This window comes from Microtus pennsylvanicus, chromosome X, assembly GCF_037038515.1.
Source record: "Microtus pennsylvanicus isolate mMicPen1 chromosome X, mMicPen1.hap1, whole genome shotgun sequence".
Lineage (NCBI taxonomy): Eukaryota > Metazoa > Chordata > Mammalia > Rodentia > Cricetidae > Microtus > Microtus pennsylvanicus.
The window spans coordinates 86,098,336-86,114,678 of NC_134601.1; the positions used below are offsets into that span (position 1 = coordinate 86,098,336).

Sequence of the window (16,343 nt, forward strand, 5' to 3'; positions counted from 1 at the left end):
TAAGCTAAAAACTATAAATAAATAAAAGCAACAAACAGCTAAACAGTTAAAAAATGGCCCAAGACTAGAATCAGATACTTTAAAACTGGTTATAAACTCAAACAACCATCGTGATTCTGTAAGTACCATATAGTGTTTATTCTCAGAGAAAATGAAATGTTTACTCTTAAATTTTCTTACCCAGAATAGTGGATACTTCTGATAGATAGATAGATAGATAGATAGATAGATAGATAGATAGATAGATCGATCGATCATGTTTCAACAATTCTCCTTACCTGGCTCCTTTCTGTGGCAATTTAGTCACAGCTATAAATCAAAAAAAGAAAAAGCATTAAGAAGCATGATAAAACCTAAATAGCTCATGTCTTTTATTCCTGAAAAACAATTTATAAATTAGAGCTAGTAAAATTTACATTTTCCCAAAACTGGGGACATAGGTCAGTGGTAGAACATTTGCCTACTACACCTTGGGCTCTTTGTCCAGCAATGGAAAGAAGGTCAAAGAAAGGAAGAGGGGGAGGAAAATAGAAAAAAATAAAAGAATTTATACCCCCAAGAAAGACTGAGAGGAAATAAAAGATGACCCAGGAACCAAAAAGGAGTAAACAACACATTAAACACACACACAAACACGAAGATCTACTCTTGACACCAGGGAAATAACTTCAACAACCCAAAGAGAACAAGCCTAGGACCAAATCAAGCTAAGTATCCCAAACCTCATTTCAGTCATCTACAAAGATGCTCGATGTGCATTACTGTGGAAAGAGCGGGCTACTTACAGGTTTTGCTGCTGCTGCTGGCGCTGCTGCTACTGCTGCTGCTGTTGCTGCTGCTGCCGCTGGCGCTACTGCTACTGCTGCTGCTGCTGCTGCCACTGCCGCTGCTGCTGCTGCCACTGCCACTGCCGCTGCCACTGCTGCTGCTGCTTGAATCCATGTTAAGAATATAACTGGGGAAAAAGAGGCTTTTACAGTGAGGGCTAGGGAGGCAGAAGCAGGAGGATCTCTGTGAGCTCGAGACCAGCCTGGTCTACAAGAGCTAGTTCCAGGACAGGCTCCAAAACCACAGAGAAACCCTGTCTAGAAAAACAAAAATAAATAAATATAAAAACCCTGAACCTAATCTTCGGCAAAAAAAAGAAAAAAATAAAATGAGGGCTACCAATAGCACAGGCCATATAATATCAAAACTCTCCAATAAATGCTAAAAACAAGCAACTTCTGAAATGCAAGGGCATAAAATACTTTTAAGAGTTTATGTGCACTGGATGGTGGTGGTCCACACCTTTAATCCCAGCACTCGGGAGGCAGAGGCAGACAGATCTCTGAGTTTGAGGCCAGCCTGATCTATAGAGCAAGTTTCAGGACTGGCTCCATAGTTTACTGTCTCAAAAAAAAAAAAAAAACAAACAAACAAAAACAAAAAAAAAAGCTTTCATGTGTCCAGGTTGGCTTCAATAGCAAAATAATAATCTATTACATTAGATACTGAGGTGGCATTAAACCCCATGTAATATAGAACAAGACCTTGAAGTTTTTATCCTCCTGCCTCCTCCCTCTTGAGGATTGGGATTACAGTAGTATGCCTGCCATGCTCAAGTTTATGCAATGCTGGTGACTGAACCCAGAGTTACATGCATGCTAAGGTAAATACCAACTGAGCTAGATCACAGCCCCTATATGCACTTCTTTTTAAAAAGATTTTTATTTTTTAATTGTATCTGTCTGTCTGCCTATATGTGACTGCAAGTGCCTGTAGTGACCAGAGATATTAGAACCCTCTAGAGCTTGAGTTACAGGTGGTTGGAAGCCATCCAACACTGAGTTCTGGCAACCAAATTTGGGATCCTTTAAAGAGCAACAGGCACTTCTAACTGCTACAACATCCTTCTCAAGTCCCTATATGTATATATAACTGTCATCAAATGTAAGATGTGCAAATTTCAGAAATATGGAGATATTTCAGAACTGAACGGTGAAATAACTTGATTCAGACCTCTCCAACTATGCTAATAACAGTCTGCTGTAAGCCAGCTCACCTAGACTTTCACAAGACAGGCTCTTGAGCAGTAGTTATAAAAGAACTGTTTCTTTCATAGGACTACTGTAAAAAGTAAACCAGAAAATGGCTGTCCTCTCTCTTCTCTACCCCTATGGTACTACCACTTCTGCCCATCACATTTTCTTACCACAATTCACTGTAAATGCTTATATACGTATCAATCTGCTACCCTAAACGGGAAGCAACATAATTAGGAAGTATTATGTGTTTACTTTTGGTCACTACAAAGTCAGAATAACTGATGCATCAATATCAAGGAGTGGTTCTAAAATCAGGTGGCTCATGTATATAGTCTCAACACTTGGGAGGCTTAAGGAGGAGACTGTCACAAGTTCCAGCCCAGTCACAGCCATCAGAGAATTCCAGGTCATTTTTAGTTATGGAGAAAGAATATTGTCACAAGTTCCAGGTCAGCCTTTAGCTATGGAATGAAAAAAAAAACAAAAACAACAACAACAAAAAAAACTTAATACTTTTTTTTTGGATTTAAAACTTTTTTTTAAAAAAGTGATTAAAAATTTTTAAAGTCTAAAAAGAAAAATAAAAGTGATCCCCCTTTTTATTTATGATCTTCTAATCTTCATCACAAAACCTCAAGGTTTGAAAGGTTACTTTCAAGGTTTTTAAATTTTTATTTATGTCACTGTTTGCCTATGGCACAGTTTACCCACAAAGGCCAAAAGAACAGGTTGGATTCCCTGGGGCTGGAGTTAAAGTGGTTATGGGCTACCCAATTCTGGGGTTGTAACTGAAAAAGTAGCAAGCACCCTTAGCCACTGAACCATCTCTCTATCCCTGAGAATCTTTGCCTACTAGATTCTACTGAGTACTCAATTTTCTCCAGGTGAATCTTTGCACTTCTCACTTCAGAAACCCAGATCCTCAATCGTCATCAAATGCTGGAGGTATGCCTGGTGTGGTAGCACACACCTTTCATCTTAGCACTCAGGAAACTGAGCCAAGAACTCAGTTTGAGGTCAGTGTAATCTAAGTAGTAAATTCCAAGATAGCCAGGCTATACAGAGACCATGGCAAAAAATAGAACAAGTTGAACCTATCCCAGCACTCAGGCAGAAGTAGGCAGATTTCTCTAAGTTTGAGGTCAGTGTAGCCTATAGAGTGAGTTCCAGGCCAGCCAGTGAGACCCTGTCCCAAAAATACAAACACACACACACACACACACACACACACACACAAAAAAAAAAACAAACCCAGGGTTTCTCTGTAGCTTTTTGGAGGCTGACCCCTGGAACTTGCTCTATAGACCAGGCTGGCCTCAAACTCACAGAGATCCACCTGATTCTGCCTCCCAAGTGCTGGGATTAAAGGCGTGCACCATCACAGCCCAGCATAAATACAAATTTTTAAAAGTAAAAAAAGAAACGAGATAAAATAGCTTTTTGAGTTAAAGAAAAAGAACTAGTAGTGAAATTGCTGAAGAAGATTGTGAATATTTAAAGTGGGGTATGGTGGCCCTGATCATTAATAGTAGAAATAAGGAGGCAAAGGCAGGTAGATATCTGTGTTGAGGCCTGAGAGTTCCGGACCATCCAGCTCTACATAGTGAGATCCTGTACCAAAACTTGGGTAGAGGTATGGGTATTTAAAATACTGGAACTGCTGAACTATCCTCTAGAAAGCTCAGTTTATATTCCACTCAATTCTATGGCTATAGACTACATAATGAGACTCTTAGGTCTAACCTGGGCTACAGAGTTAAAATTCTCCAAAACAAAATTCCCCAAATTATTGATTTTAAAAGTTTTTGTATTTTAGGAAAATAGCCTATTATAATATATAGTGCAAAATTCAACTATCTTTAAATTTTTCTTTTAAGTCAAGGTCTCACACAAGTTCCAGGCTGGCCGGAACTCCCTGTGTAAGTCAGACTGGCTTCAACTACTTTAACAAGCTTCCCATCAACATAGCCTTCCCAGTGCTAGGAATTACACCATACCCATTTCCTTTAAGTTTTAGGGTTTTTGTTGTTTGTTTTTTAATATCTGTGTGAAACTTATTTTGGTATAAGGAGTGAATCAAGTAAGAATTGCAACTTTTTTGACAACTTCATACACAGAAATGTAATGCACTTAGACCACATTCCCCTCCATTATCTCCTCTCATCTCCGTCCTCCTCACACAGAACCCCTTCTTTTCCTCTCCTACTTCCACATCTTTTGGGGGCACTGTATTTAGTTAGGGTTGCTTGAAAAAGCATGAGTGTGTAAACTTCAAGTTAGCAGGACTAATTCCCCAATTCCAACTTTTTTGAGTTGCTTTGTTTTTCTAACGCTAGTGATTAAACCTAGGGCCTTGAATATGTTCTAATTTGTTTTTTTTCCCCAAACAGTTCATTGACTATCAAATTGCCTGCTGACTTATCTACTGCCTCCACTCCTTTCAAATATCATTTTCACCATGAACTAAACTTTCTTTGTATTTTATCTATTTCCCACCACTCTGCTCTGTACCTCCCTCCATATTTTATCTCCACGGACTGACATACTGCAGTATTTCAAATAAGAGCATTCAAAGAATGCTGAAGAGACATAGCTATTTTAAACACCCCTGTGATCATGATGAAAATCATTTTTCCTGAGTCTCTCTGGGGGCAGCACTATCAACAATGGAGTGAAAAAAATCAAACAACATTAGATATGAATTTCAGAGTGACTTTGCAGGAATTATTCATACTCAATAATATGTTGTATGACCTGGGCAGTGGTGGCCCACACCTTTAATCCCAGCACTTGGGAGGCAGAGATAGGTGGATCTCTCTGAGTTCGGGGCCAGCCTGGTCTATAAGAGCTAGTTCCAGGACAGGCTCCAAAGCCAGAGAAAGCCGGCCTCAAAAATATATAAACTGTTGCATGCTTCATAGAATTATGAGTTTCTGGCCACTGACAAAGATATGTAAAACTCTGGAATTATAGAACCCAAGATTCTTATTTCTTTACAATTTTAAGACCAACCAAGTCCAGGCAAGTGAAATGGCCCAGCAATAAATGGTGCTTACCACGAAATTTAACAACCTGAATTTAATCCTAGGGGCCTACATAGAAGAAAACGAACTCCTCTAAGTTGTCTATCTTCTGCTCTCCATACATCCACCATTGCACATGCACATCTACACAAAAATAAATAAATGCAAGTTTTTAAGAAGATTAACTGAGTGGTTAGGTGGTAGCACACACCTTTAATTCCACCACTGGGAGGCAGAGGCAGGAGGATCTGCAGAGTGAGTTCTGGCACAGCCAGGGCTAGCAAGCAGTGAAACCCTGCGTCAAACAAAAAATAAAATAAAAATTCAAAATATTGAGATAGTAGGGTATGGTGACTCAAACCTGCAACCTCAGTACTCAGGAGGAAAAGACATGAAAAGACATAAAGATCCCAAGGTAAAGGTCAGCCTGGTCTACAGAGCAAGTTCCAGGACAGCCAGGGTTACACAGAGAAACCTTGTCTTGAAAAAAACAAAACAAGACAAAAAAAACACAAACAAAAACCCCACACAGTCCAAAATAAAAAATAAAAAAAGCCAGGGTAGGCACACACCATTAATCCCAGCCTGGTCTACACTGTTGAGTTTCAGGACATACAGGGCTAGTGAGGCCTTGCCTCAAAAACCAATAAATAAATAATTCAGAAGGCAGAAGCAGGCCAATATCTGGCCTGGTCTACAGAGTAAGTTTCAATGAAACCCTGAACTACACAGGGAAACCTTATCTAGAAAAAATAAATTTAAAAAGCCAAAGGCATGTAGTAGTTAACCCTTAATCTACTTCAAGTGCCACTTTAATGAGGCATAAAGAGGAAGACAAACCTCAATTTAACCTAGTTTTATTTCAATACGGGTCGTCTTTAATTATCAATTTCTCAACCCTTAGTCTCTCATAAGCTGCTGTCATGGCCTCACATTCGCAGGGGCAGAACTCCCCCTGCGGCTCTGGCTAAGAGACTTCCTAGTCCTCACTAGTCTGATCCTGAGAAGTGAGCCATACCAGGTCTCACGACAGGAGGCCACAGGGTCGCTCCTGCTCCCACCGGCCCCTCCCACCCAGGCCAGGCGCTCCTGCCACCCCCCCCCATCAGTCACTCTGTTCCCCGCTATTCGCCCCTGCCCACCCACTCCCTCAGGTCGCGAGTCCCATCCCCGCCATCCGCTCCCCACTCCCGCCACCGCCCCCTCTTCTGGTGTTGCGCCCTCTCGAGGGGGGGGCCCTCCCCCCGGCCAGCCCTGCCCCCAATACTCCCTCCCCTTGCAGGAAACGCGCAGCCAGCAGCCCCCACCCCTGCTTTGGTGCCTCCAGTCCCCGTGCCTCACCAGCCAGCCCCGCCCCCGCTCACCCCCCCCATTGCAGAGATCGGCTTTGGTCCCTCCAGCCCCGCCCCCGTGCCTTACCAGCCAGCCCCGCCCCCGCTCCCCCTCCCCTCGCAGCAATCGGCTTTGGTCCCTCCAGCCCCGCCCCCGTGCCTTACCAGCCAGCCCCGCCCCCGCTCCCCCTCCCCTCGCAGCAATCGGCTTTGGTCCCTCCAGCCCCGCCCCCGTGCCTTACCAGCCAGCCCCGCCCCCGCTCCCCCTCCCCTTGCAGCAATCCAGCTTCAGTCCCTCCAGCCCCACCCCCGCTTGCCCCTCTCTTACATAGCTCAGGTCCCTCCAGCCACCCCCCCCTTGCAGTCCCTGGCGGCCCACGCAGCCCACGCACTCAGCCCTAACTCTGCTCCTGCGCTCAGCCCTAACTCTAACCCTGCTGCGTTGCCACCAACCAGTCCAGCCTCCTCCCTCCAATGCCTGTGCCCTCGTCCCCCCATCCGCTGTAGTTGGCATAAGTCGACCACGCCCCGCTCGGTCCGGGTCGCCTCCGCCACTATTGGACCCTGCCCTGTCCCCACTCGGGTCCGCCAACTGATTCCCACCCCATCTCCAGTGCAGTCCCGTTAGTCCCCTCCCATTCCCGCCAGCATCTGCCACTCAATGTCCCCGGGCTTCCGCAGCTTCCTATTGGCTGCACAGATAGGGGTTCTTTCAGGCTCCTCCCCCAACCAGCCCACGGGCCTGTTTTTTGAAAAAAATTAACACAATAGCTTCCCATTGGCTGAGCAGGCAGGGATTCTCTCAGGCTCCTCCCCCCAACCCTCCGACCGGCCTGCCTAGTATTAGTGGAAAATTCTAGAAATAGCTTCCCATTGGCTGAGCAGCCAGAGGCTCTCTCAGGCTCCTCCCCCCAACCCACCCAATGGCCTGCCTAGTATTAGTGGAAAATTCTAGAAATAGCTTCCCATTGGCTGAGCAGCCGGAGGCTCTCTCTCAGGCTCCTCCCCCTAACCCACCCAATGGCCTGCCTAGTATTTGTGGAAAATTCTAGAAACACAATAGCTTCCCATTGGCTGAGCAGACAGGGGCTCTCTCAGGCTCCTCCCCCCAATCCACCCAATGGCCTGCCCAAGTTTTGTGGAAAATTCTAGAAACAGAATTGGCACTCTTCTAGTTCTAGAAACTTCCAATGAGACTTCTTCGACCCCCTCCTTCTTTTCCCCACCTGCTAGGCCACTGGTCTACTGTCCATGATCCTCAAACATCTCCCCTCAGCTCACCAACAATCCCATACCCACTTGGATACCTCCAAGTGGGTGTGCGGCCATAACACTATGTGCAGACAGAGCTGCGCCATTTCTTCCACAGCATAAAAACTCTCTATGCCGCCGTTGTCCCACCTGTCCCAGACCCGACCTCCTACCTCCTGAACCGGCCACCATGGCACCTGTTTGGAGCCAGAACGGCCCTCTTCCCACTACTCACTTGTCCCACTTGTCCCTCCATCCTCCCACCCCGAGACCTTCTCCTCAAACCCCCTCAGAGGTTTCGGTCGAGGTCTCGGCACCCCAGCCCCACCGCCATGCTGGTAACAGCTTTAAGGGGAGGGGGGACCGGAGGACCTTTATGGCAGTGCCAGGGATGGTACTCAGCTACATTCCCGCCCACTCGACCCCTCTGCCCTTTTTCTGGGGGAAAAAGGGTCTAAGGGAACTTCAGTTCCATAGTTCCCGTGTTCACACACAGAAGCCGAGGTGAACAGTCGCGGTGGCGCTTTTAACAATCCACCACACTAAATGAAGCCGCTGACCCACCTAGTCCGCCTTCTCCGTACCTGCTCCGGCGGTGTCTGGCTCCAGCGATGTCTGGCTCCAGCGGTGTCTGGCTCCAGCGGTGTCTGGCTCCGGCTCCTGCGGTGTCTGGCTCCGGCTCCTGCGGTGTCTGGCTCCGGCTCCTGCGGTGTCTGGCTCCGGCTCCCGCGGTGTCTGGCGCACCTCACAGCAGACCCTCAAAGCAATGGTCCGGTCCTGATGAAATGGCCGCCAGCACTGACACAGCCACCACTAACGGCTCCTGCGCACGTCACAGCCACAACCAATGGCTCCAGCACACGTCACAGCCACCAATGGCTCCACCAATGGCTCCGGCGCACGTCACAGCCACCACCAACGGCTCCGGAGGCGCTCCCGCGCCGCGGAGTGGGTTTGAAACGGCTGCCAGGCACAGTGCCTCTTATAAGGGACAACCCTCCCCCCACAGGAACTGACGTTTTCCCGCCTTCCTGTGCCCACCTATCACAGCTCATCATTGAGCGAATTTGCATGTTACTATGGAATCCGCATACCAGCTTCCAGAATGGAATCCGGTACTGCGATCGAGTCAGTGCTTGTGACCGAGATAGCACTTGTGACCGAGATAGCACTTGTGACCAAGTAGCACTTGTCGTATATGTGCACCATCCATTTTGGAACAATTCTCACTGCCCCCATTTTTTTTTTTTTGCCCCCATTTTGTTTTTGCGATCTGATCTATGTAGTACGGGCTAGAGTAATGAAATTACAGATATATAGCTACCATGCCTGAATTCTAATAACTTTCTGAGTGCTAAGAAAAACCAAACTTAATTCTTTAAAAAGTGAGAATTTGAAGGCTGGTTCTACTTACCTTGCTTAAATTGCCAAAAAAAATATTTTTTTTTTGGTTGTTTGAGAGAAGGTTTCTCTGTATAGTCCCAGCTGTACCCGAACTCGCTGCCCTCTAACTCATTGCCTCCGCCTCCCGAATGCTGGGATTAAATGCGCCACCACTACCGGGTTGCCCAAATCTTTTAAACGTTTATCTACCTGGTTGGTCTTCCTACTACTCTGAGCGCTGGCTGGCAGAAAGGACCATCTAGTCCCCTCAATAAAAGCAAGAGGGAGCAACGCAAAAACATCTAGCAACAGAGATCTGTGGTGCTGGCATCCAGAATTGTCAGACCCTGGAGAAAAAAAAATGGAGTACAGTTACTTTAAGCTTTTCAGTACCCATTCAAAATGCAACAAGAAAAACAAGTGCTCCAAAGCTACACAGAGAAATACTATCCTGAAAATAAAATAAATAAAGCAAACAACAAACAAACAAAAAAAATCAAACAAAAAGTACACGAAGGGGCCAGGTACAGTGGTAAACACCTTTAACCCCAGCCCATGGGAAGCAGAGGCAGGCAGATCTCTGTTGAGTTCAAAGACAGCCTGGTCTACAGAGTGAGATCCAGAACAGCCATATAGTGATACCATGTCCTGAAAAGGGCTGGAGAGATGGTTGCTTCGGTGGTTAAGAGCACTATTCTTGCAGAGGATCTGGGTTTAATTCCTAGCACCAATACAGCGGCTCACAACCACCCATTAACTCCAATTCCAGAGAATTTAAGGCTCTCTTCTGACCTCCTCAGGCACCAGTGCACACATATGGTACACTGCAATACATGCAAGCAAAACCTCATACATGTAAAAGAAATTATAAATATAAAAAATTAAAATCTAAAAAAAATGTGTACATAAGCCTCCTAGACACTGGCATGCCACACCCTCGTCACAGCTACTCAGGAAGTGAGACCGAAGAACACTTTGGGGAACCCATGAGCGTACCTAAACAACAAAAGGAAACTATTGTCTCTAAATAATTAAAAATTCAACGTTAGGGTCCAGGAAGATGGTCGAGTAAGCAAAACGCATGCTGGACCAGCATGAACATAGAGTACAGGTGTCTCTTTAATCTCAGGGCTTGGAGATAGGGCCAGGTAAGTAAGGGATGGAAGATGGAAATAGTGAACTAGAAATAAGATGGAGCATCCCAGAGAGAGAAAAAACTGACATCCATACAGAAACAAACATATATTACACACCCAAATTTTTAAAAATAAAAATATGGGGCTGGAGAGGTGGCTTAACTGTTAAGAGCACTGGCTGCTCTTCCAGAGGACCCAGGTTCAATTCCCAGCACCGGCATGGCGGCATGCAATCATCTGTAACTCCAATTCCAGGAGATTCAACACCCTCTTCTGGGCTCTGTCACCTCACGAACATACAAGCAAAGTACCCATACAAGACCTAAAAAGAAATATTAAAATTCAATGTTAACACTCTTATTTTAAGAGGCCAAACAACTAGAAAGTGGCATAGCTAGAACTCAATTGTAACAGCTCTAGTTAGTTCCAAAGTGCACGATAGATAGATAGATAGATAGATAGATAGATAGATAGATAGATAGATAGATAGATAGATACTAGGTAGATGAGTAAATGAATACAAACAAGCAGGCTCCTTGAACGGAAAAACAGTAAGAATAATAGTAACTCTCCTCCACAAAAAATGAAGATTGCTTAACGATGTGGATTAGAAGTATAGGTCAAGAATCTAAATGCTAGGTATAAGAAACATAAGCCAAGAGTGTCTGTACACGCTATACTCCCAGCACTTGAGAGGGGGAGGAGAGGTTCAAGGCCAGCCTGAGAAATGTTGTGAAATTACCTCAACAACAAAAAGCTTCAAAAAAAAGTTAGAATTCAAATTAAACCTTCAAACAGTTCAGCCAGGGACAAAGACACATACCTGTAATTCCAGATCAGGAAGCTGAGGCAAAAGGATAAATGTGAAGACAAATTTGAAGCCAGTCAGTACTTAGTGATATCTTGTCAAATACAAAATACCAGTAGGATAAGAAGGCACATGCTTATAATCTCTTTAACATCAGCACCCGGGAAGCAAAAGCAGTAAAACCTGAAGTTCAAGGCTAGCCTTGGCTACACAAAATCCTCTCTAAAACTGCAAAAGAAGTTAAAATTCAGGCTGTTCAGCAATTACACAAATTTATTTAGTCTGTTCAAGGAATTTAGACTGAATGCAGGAGCCACCAAAGGAGATAAATGAAACAATCTTAACAATGAGGGTGAAAGACAGACTTACGACTAGTTGACTTCATCCCACACTACAGAGTGGTGAGGCCAACCTTTTTCCCATACCATCTTTTTTGTTTGAGACAGGGCTTCACTAGATAGCCTGGGATGCCCTTGAATCTCTAGTGCCTACCAATTCTGTCTCAGCCTACCAGTGCTAGGATTTACAGCTCTGAGTCAGAACACACACTCTAATACTATTAATCATTATGACCCAAAGTATTCAGATTCCAACAAACATAAGTCTCATTAGGTCTTTGGAGGTACAATAACATTGTTAATTATATGAAAATTTACTTAATATTATTTGAACAGTTAAAGTATCTTATGTGTATGGGTTTTGCCTGCATGTATGTCTATGCACCATGTTAATATATATATTTTTAATTTTTAAGTGTTTTGCCTGTATGTATATCCAATCTGTGCACCACGTGCATACCTGGTACCCAAAAAGGTCAAAAGAGGGTATCGGATCCCCTGGAACAGAGAGTTACAGATTACCAAGTAGGTGTTGGGAATCGAACCTGAAGCCTCTGGAAAGTGCACCCAAAATTCTCAACTACTGAGACATCTCCAACCCCAAACATTTCCCTTTTATCTCTGAAAAAACTGAAAGCCAAACTTGTGACTGAGTTCAACCATTGTCCAGAGTGAAGGGGAAAAAAAAACTGTAAGTACCATATTAAAAAATGAGATTATATGGGCTGTACCTGTAGCTCAGTATTTATGTACTTGACATGCATAGGGCACTCTGCTTAGTCCCCAGAATGGAATGTAAACAAAGAATGACCCACACACAAAAGTATATACAGGTATTTGGGGCTCTGCTGATCCCTTAAAGAATTATTTAATATCTCCAATCCTCCCATCAGTCTTGGCAAAGAAAACAAAGTTAATTTTTTTTTAAAAAAGATTTATTTATTTATTTATTATGTATACAACATTCTTCCTCCATGTATGCCCGCATGCCAGAAGAGGGCACCAGATCTCATTACAGATGATTGTGAGCCACCATGTGGTTGCTGGGAATTGAACTCAGGACCTTTGGAAGAGCTGCCAGTGCTCTTAACCACTGAGCTATCTCTCCAGCCCACAAAGTTAATTCTTAACATCACACCTAAAGTAAGGAAACACTTCCTGGTCATGCTGTTTTGAGCTATTCAAGCATAGGCTTCGCCAGTAATACTTAACATAATGAGACAAAATACATCAAGCCACATTAAGGGGAAATCATCCATTTATTGTTTAAAGATTGCAAGACATCATCTGAATTTCTGGAGCACAATTTAAGTGCTTTACTTTTTCAATAAAGCAGAGTATAATAGAAAAAAACAAATTAGTTTCCAGTAATATCTATAACTCTATCAGAATTAAGTCTTCCACAGACATGTTACCTGGAAAGAAAAGCCTGTTACAATATGCAAAGCTTCAACCAGAGCGGCTACTTTTCGTGCCAGGAAAAAGTTCATCCCTATAGGAGGAATGATGTGCTATGTAAAATGGCCACAGATCACAACCTCAGCGGCCCTGGACGTCTATCATCCAATCCCACATTTAGCAGTTCAGTGGTTTTTCAAAGTCAGTTTACCTGTAACCATGCTGGCAACCTTTAACTGAGATTTATTCAGTTAAAAAATAAATTAAGAAATCCCTTAACTGTTTTCCTTGATTTACATTACTAAAGGTACACAGTTCATTACAATGTAATTCTGCTTCAGAATTACACGCGAGACTCCTTGCTTAGGTTTTAACTAGCAGTAAAAAAAATCACAAATTCAAGTTCTTTATTATCAACAACTTGTCAGCTAAGGTACATTCAGGCAACAGCTGCAACTACAGAATAGGTGCACTGCCTAGGTGCTTTGGAAAGACATAATCTAGAGCGCTAACAGACAAAACTGGTCAGTGGCTGGAGTCTGAGTGCAGGGGAGCAGCACAGAGTCCTAGGGCCGCCTGTTTAAGCCTCAAGCCCTCTACCCTTTTATTGAAATGCAACTGTCCTTTATTACCAAGAACTCAAGCTCCAGGAGGGCAAATGAATGTCTAACTTGTCCTCTAAACCAAGTAGTGACACAAATTCACTACTATCAAGGCTGAATCCACAAACTTAGAGACTAAGTCAAGAAGATACACACACAGTCTGAAAAATAACTGCTTGTATAGAGATGGTCCTTTCAGAGCTTTTACCTCGAAATCTGTCAGTGAACAATATTTAATATACAGAAATAACTGCAACTTACTAATCAAATATTTGAATACTTATACTTACCTGGAATTTCATTTCTGCTGAAAGAAATAGGAAGAACAGGACTCACTTTAAAAAACAAACTTTAGAAAGGAAAGTAAAAATCTCATCACACACTAACACTTTTGGAAGCAGCATAGGAGGGGCAGTCAAGGGCTTAAACACTGGTGAAATAGCTAAAAATTAGGCAAAAAAAATCTACATTATTATCAATAACAGTACCACAACTGTGCCCTTCATGATTAATATTCACTCCTTAAGAATTTTCATTTGGCACCAGATGGCATGTTTAAGAGAAACACTCTGGGATGTTTGAAACAAGACTTAGTTTTGTTAGCAGTCACAGGAGAATTGAAAGGAAGTGGGGGGAAAGAAATGGGAAAGAGGCTGAAAAAATCCTAAGTCACTGTCTAAATCAACAAAGCACTGACAGTACCAAGCATTAGGTCAGACACTAAAACGACTGATATAGGCTCAAGTGGTTTATAAAACCTATAAAAAGACTACACCAGCACGGTCCCTGTCACCCTGTCAGAGTTCAGACACTAAAACAGGAAGCAACATTTTAGTTTAAAACCTTATCTCAGAAGAATCAAGATCACTTCACGTAAGTAAAAATACCTGAAAGCAAACATTTTTAAAAGCTCCAATACCCAAAATATAAAGGAAAAAAGGATCAGAAGACTCAATCTATCCATGGAATCACGAAATGGCTGGTCAATCTCTATCTCCCTCCAACATTAAGCATCCCATGGAAGACCAAGGGAGACCAGACCTTCCAGACCTCTGCACCACCTGCTTACTGCAAAACTCTGCAGAGATTCCTTGTGGAGTAGCAGTTTCTTATCTCTTGTATCTCCCTATCATGCAGGAAGCAAGTCTGGCTGTGCTATTCTATTATCGTTATATATCATCCATCTGCAACAAGGTACTGTACAGATAAGTACAAAGCATGTTATCTAGTTCCCTTTCCCCCAGAAGGTTGAGGCTCAGGTATAGGGGTAATTCTCCCGTGCGCAGTCTTTTATTCAGGCTGACTCAGTGACTTCAACAGGCTTAATCATGTGGTCAGGTTTGTTGCCGGCTGCATAATGCTCCCACATCTGCAGATAGAGCCGCTCTAATTCCATTGTGTACTGTTTGGTGTTGAACAGAGGACTAGATATTCTCTGTTTCCAGACTTTGCCACGAATTTTCTTCAGGCTAGGTAATAAAAACAAAGAGAACCTATTTTACAAATCAGAACAAAAACTCAGAACTAGACTCTATAGTCATTTTTATGGCATAATAATATAAAAAAAAATTTTCTGCTTGGCCTAGCAACTTGACACACATATCTGGGAAGAGGGAACCTCAAGTATTCATAAGAATGGTCTATGGGCATGTCTGTAGGTCATTTTCTTGATTCTTGATTAATGACCCAGGCCAATATGGCCAGTACCACCTCTAGCAAACTAGGGGGATCAAGCCAACAAGCAGTGTTCCTCCATTTCTGCACTTCAATTCTTGCTTCCAGGTTCTTGTCATGGCATCCATTCATGATGAACTGTGATATGGATATGTAAGGCAAATAAACCCTTTCCTCTCCAAGTTGATTTCGGTCATGGATTTTAACATATCATCAGAAATATACTGAGCTGGGTGGTGGCACACGCCTTTAATCCCCGAATTTGGGAGGCAGAGGCAGGTGGATCTCTGTGAGTTTGAGGCCAATCTGCTCTACAAGAGCTAGTTCCAGGACAGCTAGAGCTGTCACAAAAAACAAAAAGCAAATAAACAAACCAAAAAAGGAAATATATTGAAAGTGAAAGTTGGCTGTCCATTGATTAGGCTCAACTCAAATGTATTCATAGTAATATCAATGCTTCCTTTCAAAAAAACAAAACAAAAAGACCCTATGGACTATGTGTATTTGGGTATATATGCTTGTGTTTGTGTGTGCATGTAAAGTCCAGAGGACAACAGCTGGCCTTGAACTCAGAGAGATCGCGTGCCTCTTCCTCCCAAGTGTTAGGACTAAAGGCATGCACCTATACCACACAGAAAAGAAAATTAATGCTTTAAACAAACACCATAAAACAAAGGGACAAATTAGAAACACTATTTCATTGAATGGGAGAGGCTCCATTTACCTTAGCATGATCCCTCTAATTTCCACTCATTTTCAGTCAACTAAGCTTTTTTTTGTGATTTTTGTTGTTGGTGGTGTTTTTTTAAAATACTATGAAGAAATGGATACTAGGCTAAAACATCTGATGCTTTGAAAGTTCTTTATTAAAGTCTAGTGATTACTTGAGAGTTTAGATTATGTCCCCTTCTATCCATAGAGCATACAATTTAATTCATCTATTTTATATCATCCTTAATTTATGACTTTATTTTGTCACATTTTCACATATAGTTTGTTCCTGGCAGTTTACTTACTATTCTAGATCAGTTCCTAGTTTCACAGCTATGTCTTCATATTCTTGTCTGCTTTTAGCAATGAGCTCAAGACATCCTAGACAAGTGAGCTGAGAAGCCGCAACTCGAGAGGCAAGAGTCTCTCCTAGAAGGTAAAAATAGTAATTGCTCATCTTAGAACTATAGGTCACATAGTCGTCATTGGTAATTGCATTTAAGTATCCACACAGTACAAGACGAGGAGGATGGTCAAGTATTCAGGCTTGAGTAAGTCCCATTTTCTATTATCCTGCCTTAATTACTTCTAATACATATAATTTCACCTTCAAAAAAAAATTTTTCACCTTCAAGTACCCCTCGACCCAAAAGAAAAATGT

General features: G+C 43.0%; 2 protein-coding genes across 4 annotated transcripts in view; both read right to left on the reverse strand.

The window, feature by feature from the left end:
• Gcna (germ cell nuclear acidic peptidase) overlaps positions 1-12,411 on the reverse strand; it is a 30,163-nt gene extending 17,752 nt beyond the window's left edge. The window contains exons 1-4 of the mRNA XM_075956810.1: positions 10,315-12,411; positions 8,217-9,362; positions 786-955; positions 279-309 (exon numbers count right to left, since the gene is read on the reverse strand). Coding sequence (XP_075812925.1) covers positions 279-309; positions 786-942 — 188 coding nt within the window. The 5' untranslated portion in view covers positions 943-955; positions 8,217-9,362; positions 10,315-12,411. The remainder of the gene's footprint in view (positions 1-278; positions 310-785; positions 956-8,216; positions 9,363-10,314) is intronic.
• A 126-nt stretch (positions 12,412-12,537) lies between these two features.
• Positions 12,538-16,343, reverse strand: part of Ogt (O-linked N-acetylglucosamine (GlcNAc) transferase) — a 43,807-nt gene continuing 40,001 nt past the window's right edge. For all 3 annotated transcript variants that reach the window (XM_075956808.1, XM_075956807.1, XM_075956809.1), the window contains 2 exons: positions 15,988-16,111; positions 12,538-14,766 (listed from right to left, as the gene is read on the reverse strand). In XM_075956808.1, coding sequence (XP_075812923.1) covers positions 14,592-14,766; positions 15,988-16,111 — 299 coding nt within the window. In that variant the 3' untranslated portion in view covers positions 12,538-14,591. The remainder of the gene's footprint in view (positions 14,767-15,987; positions 16,112-16,343) is intronic.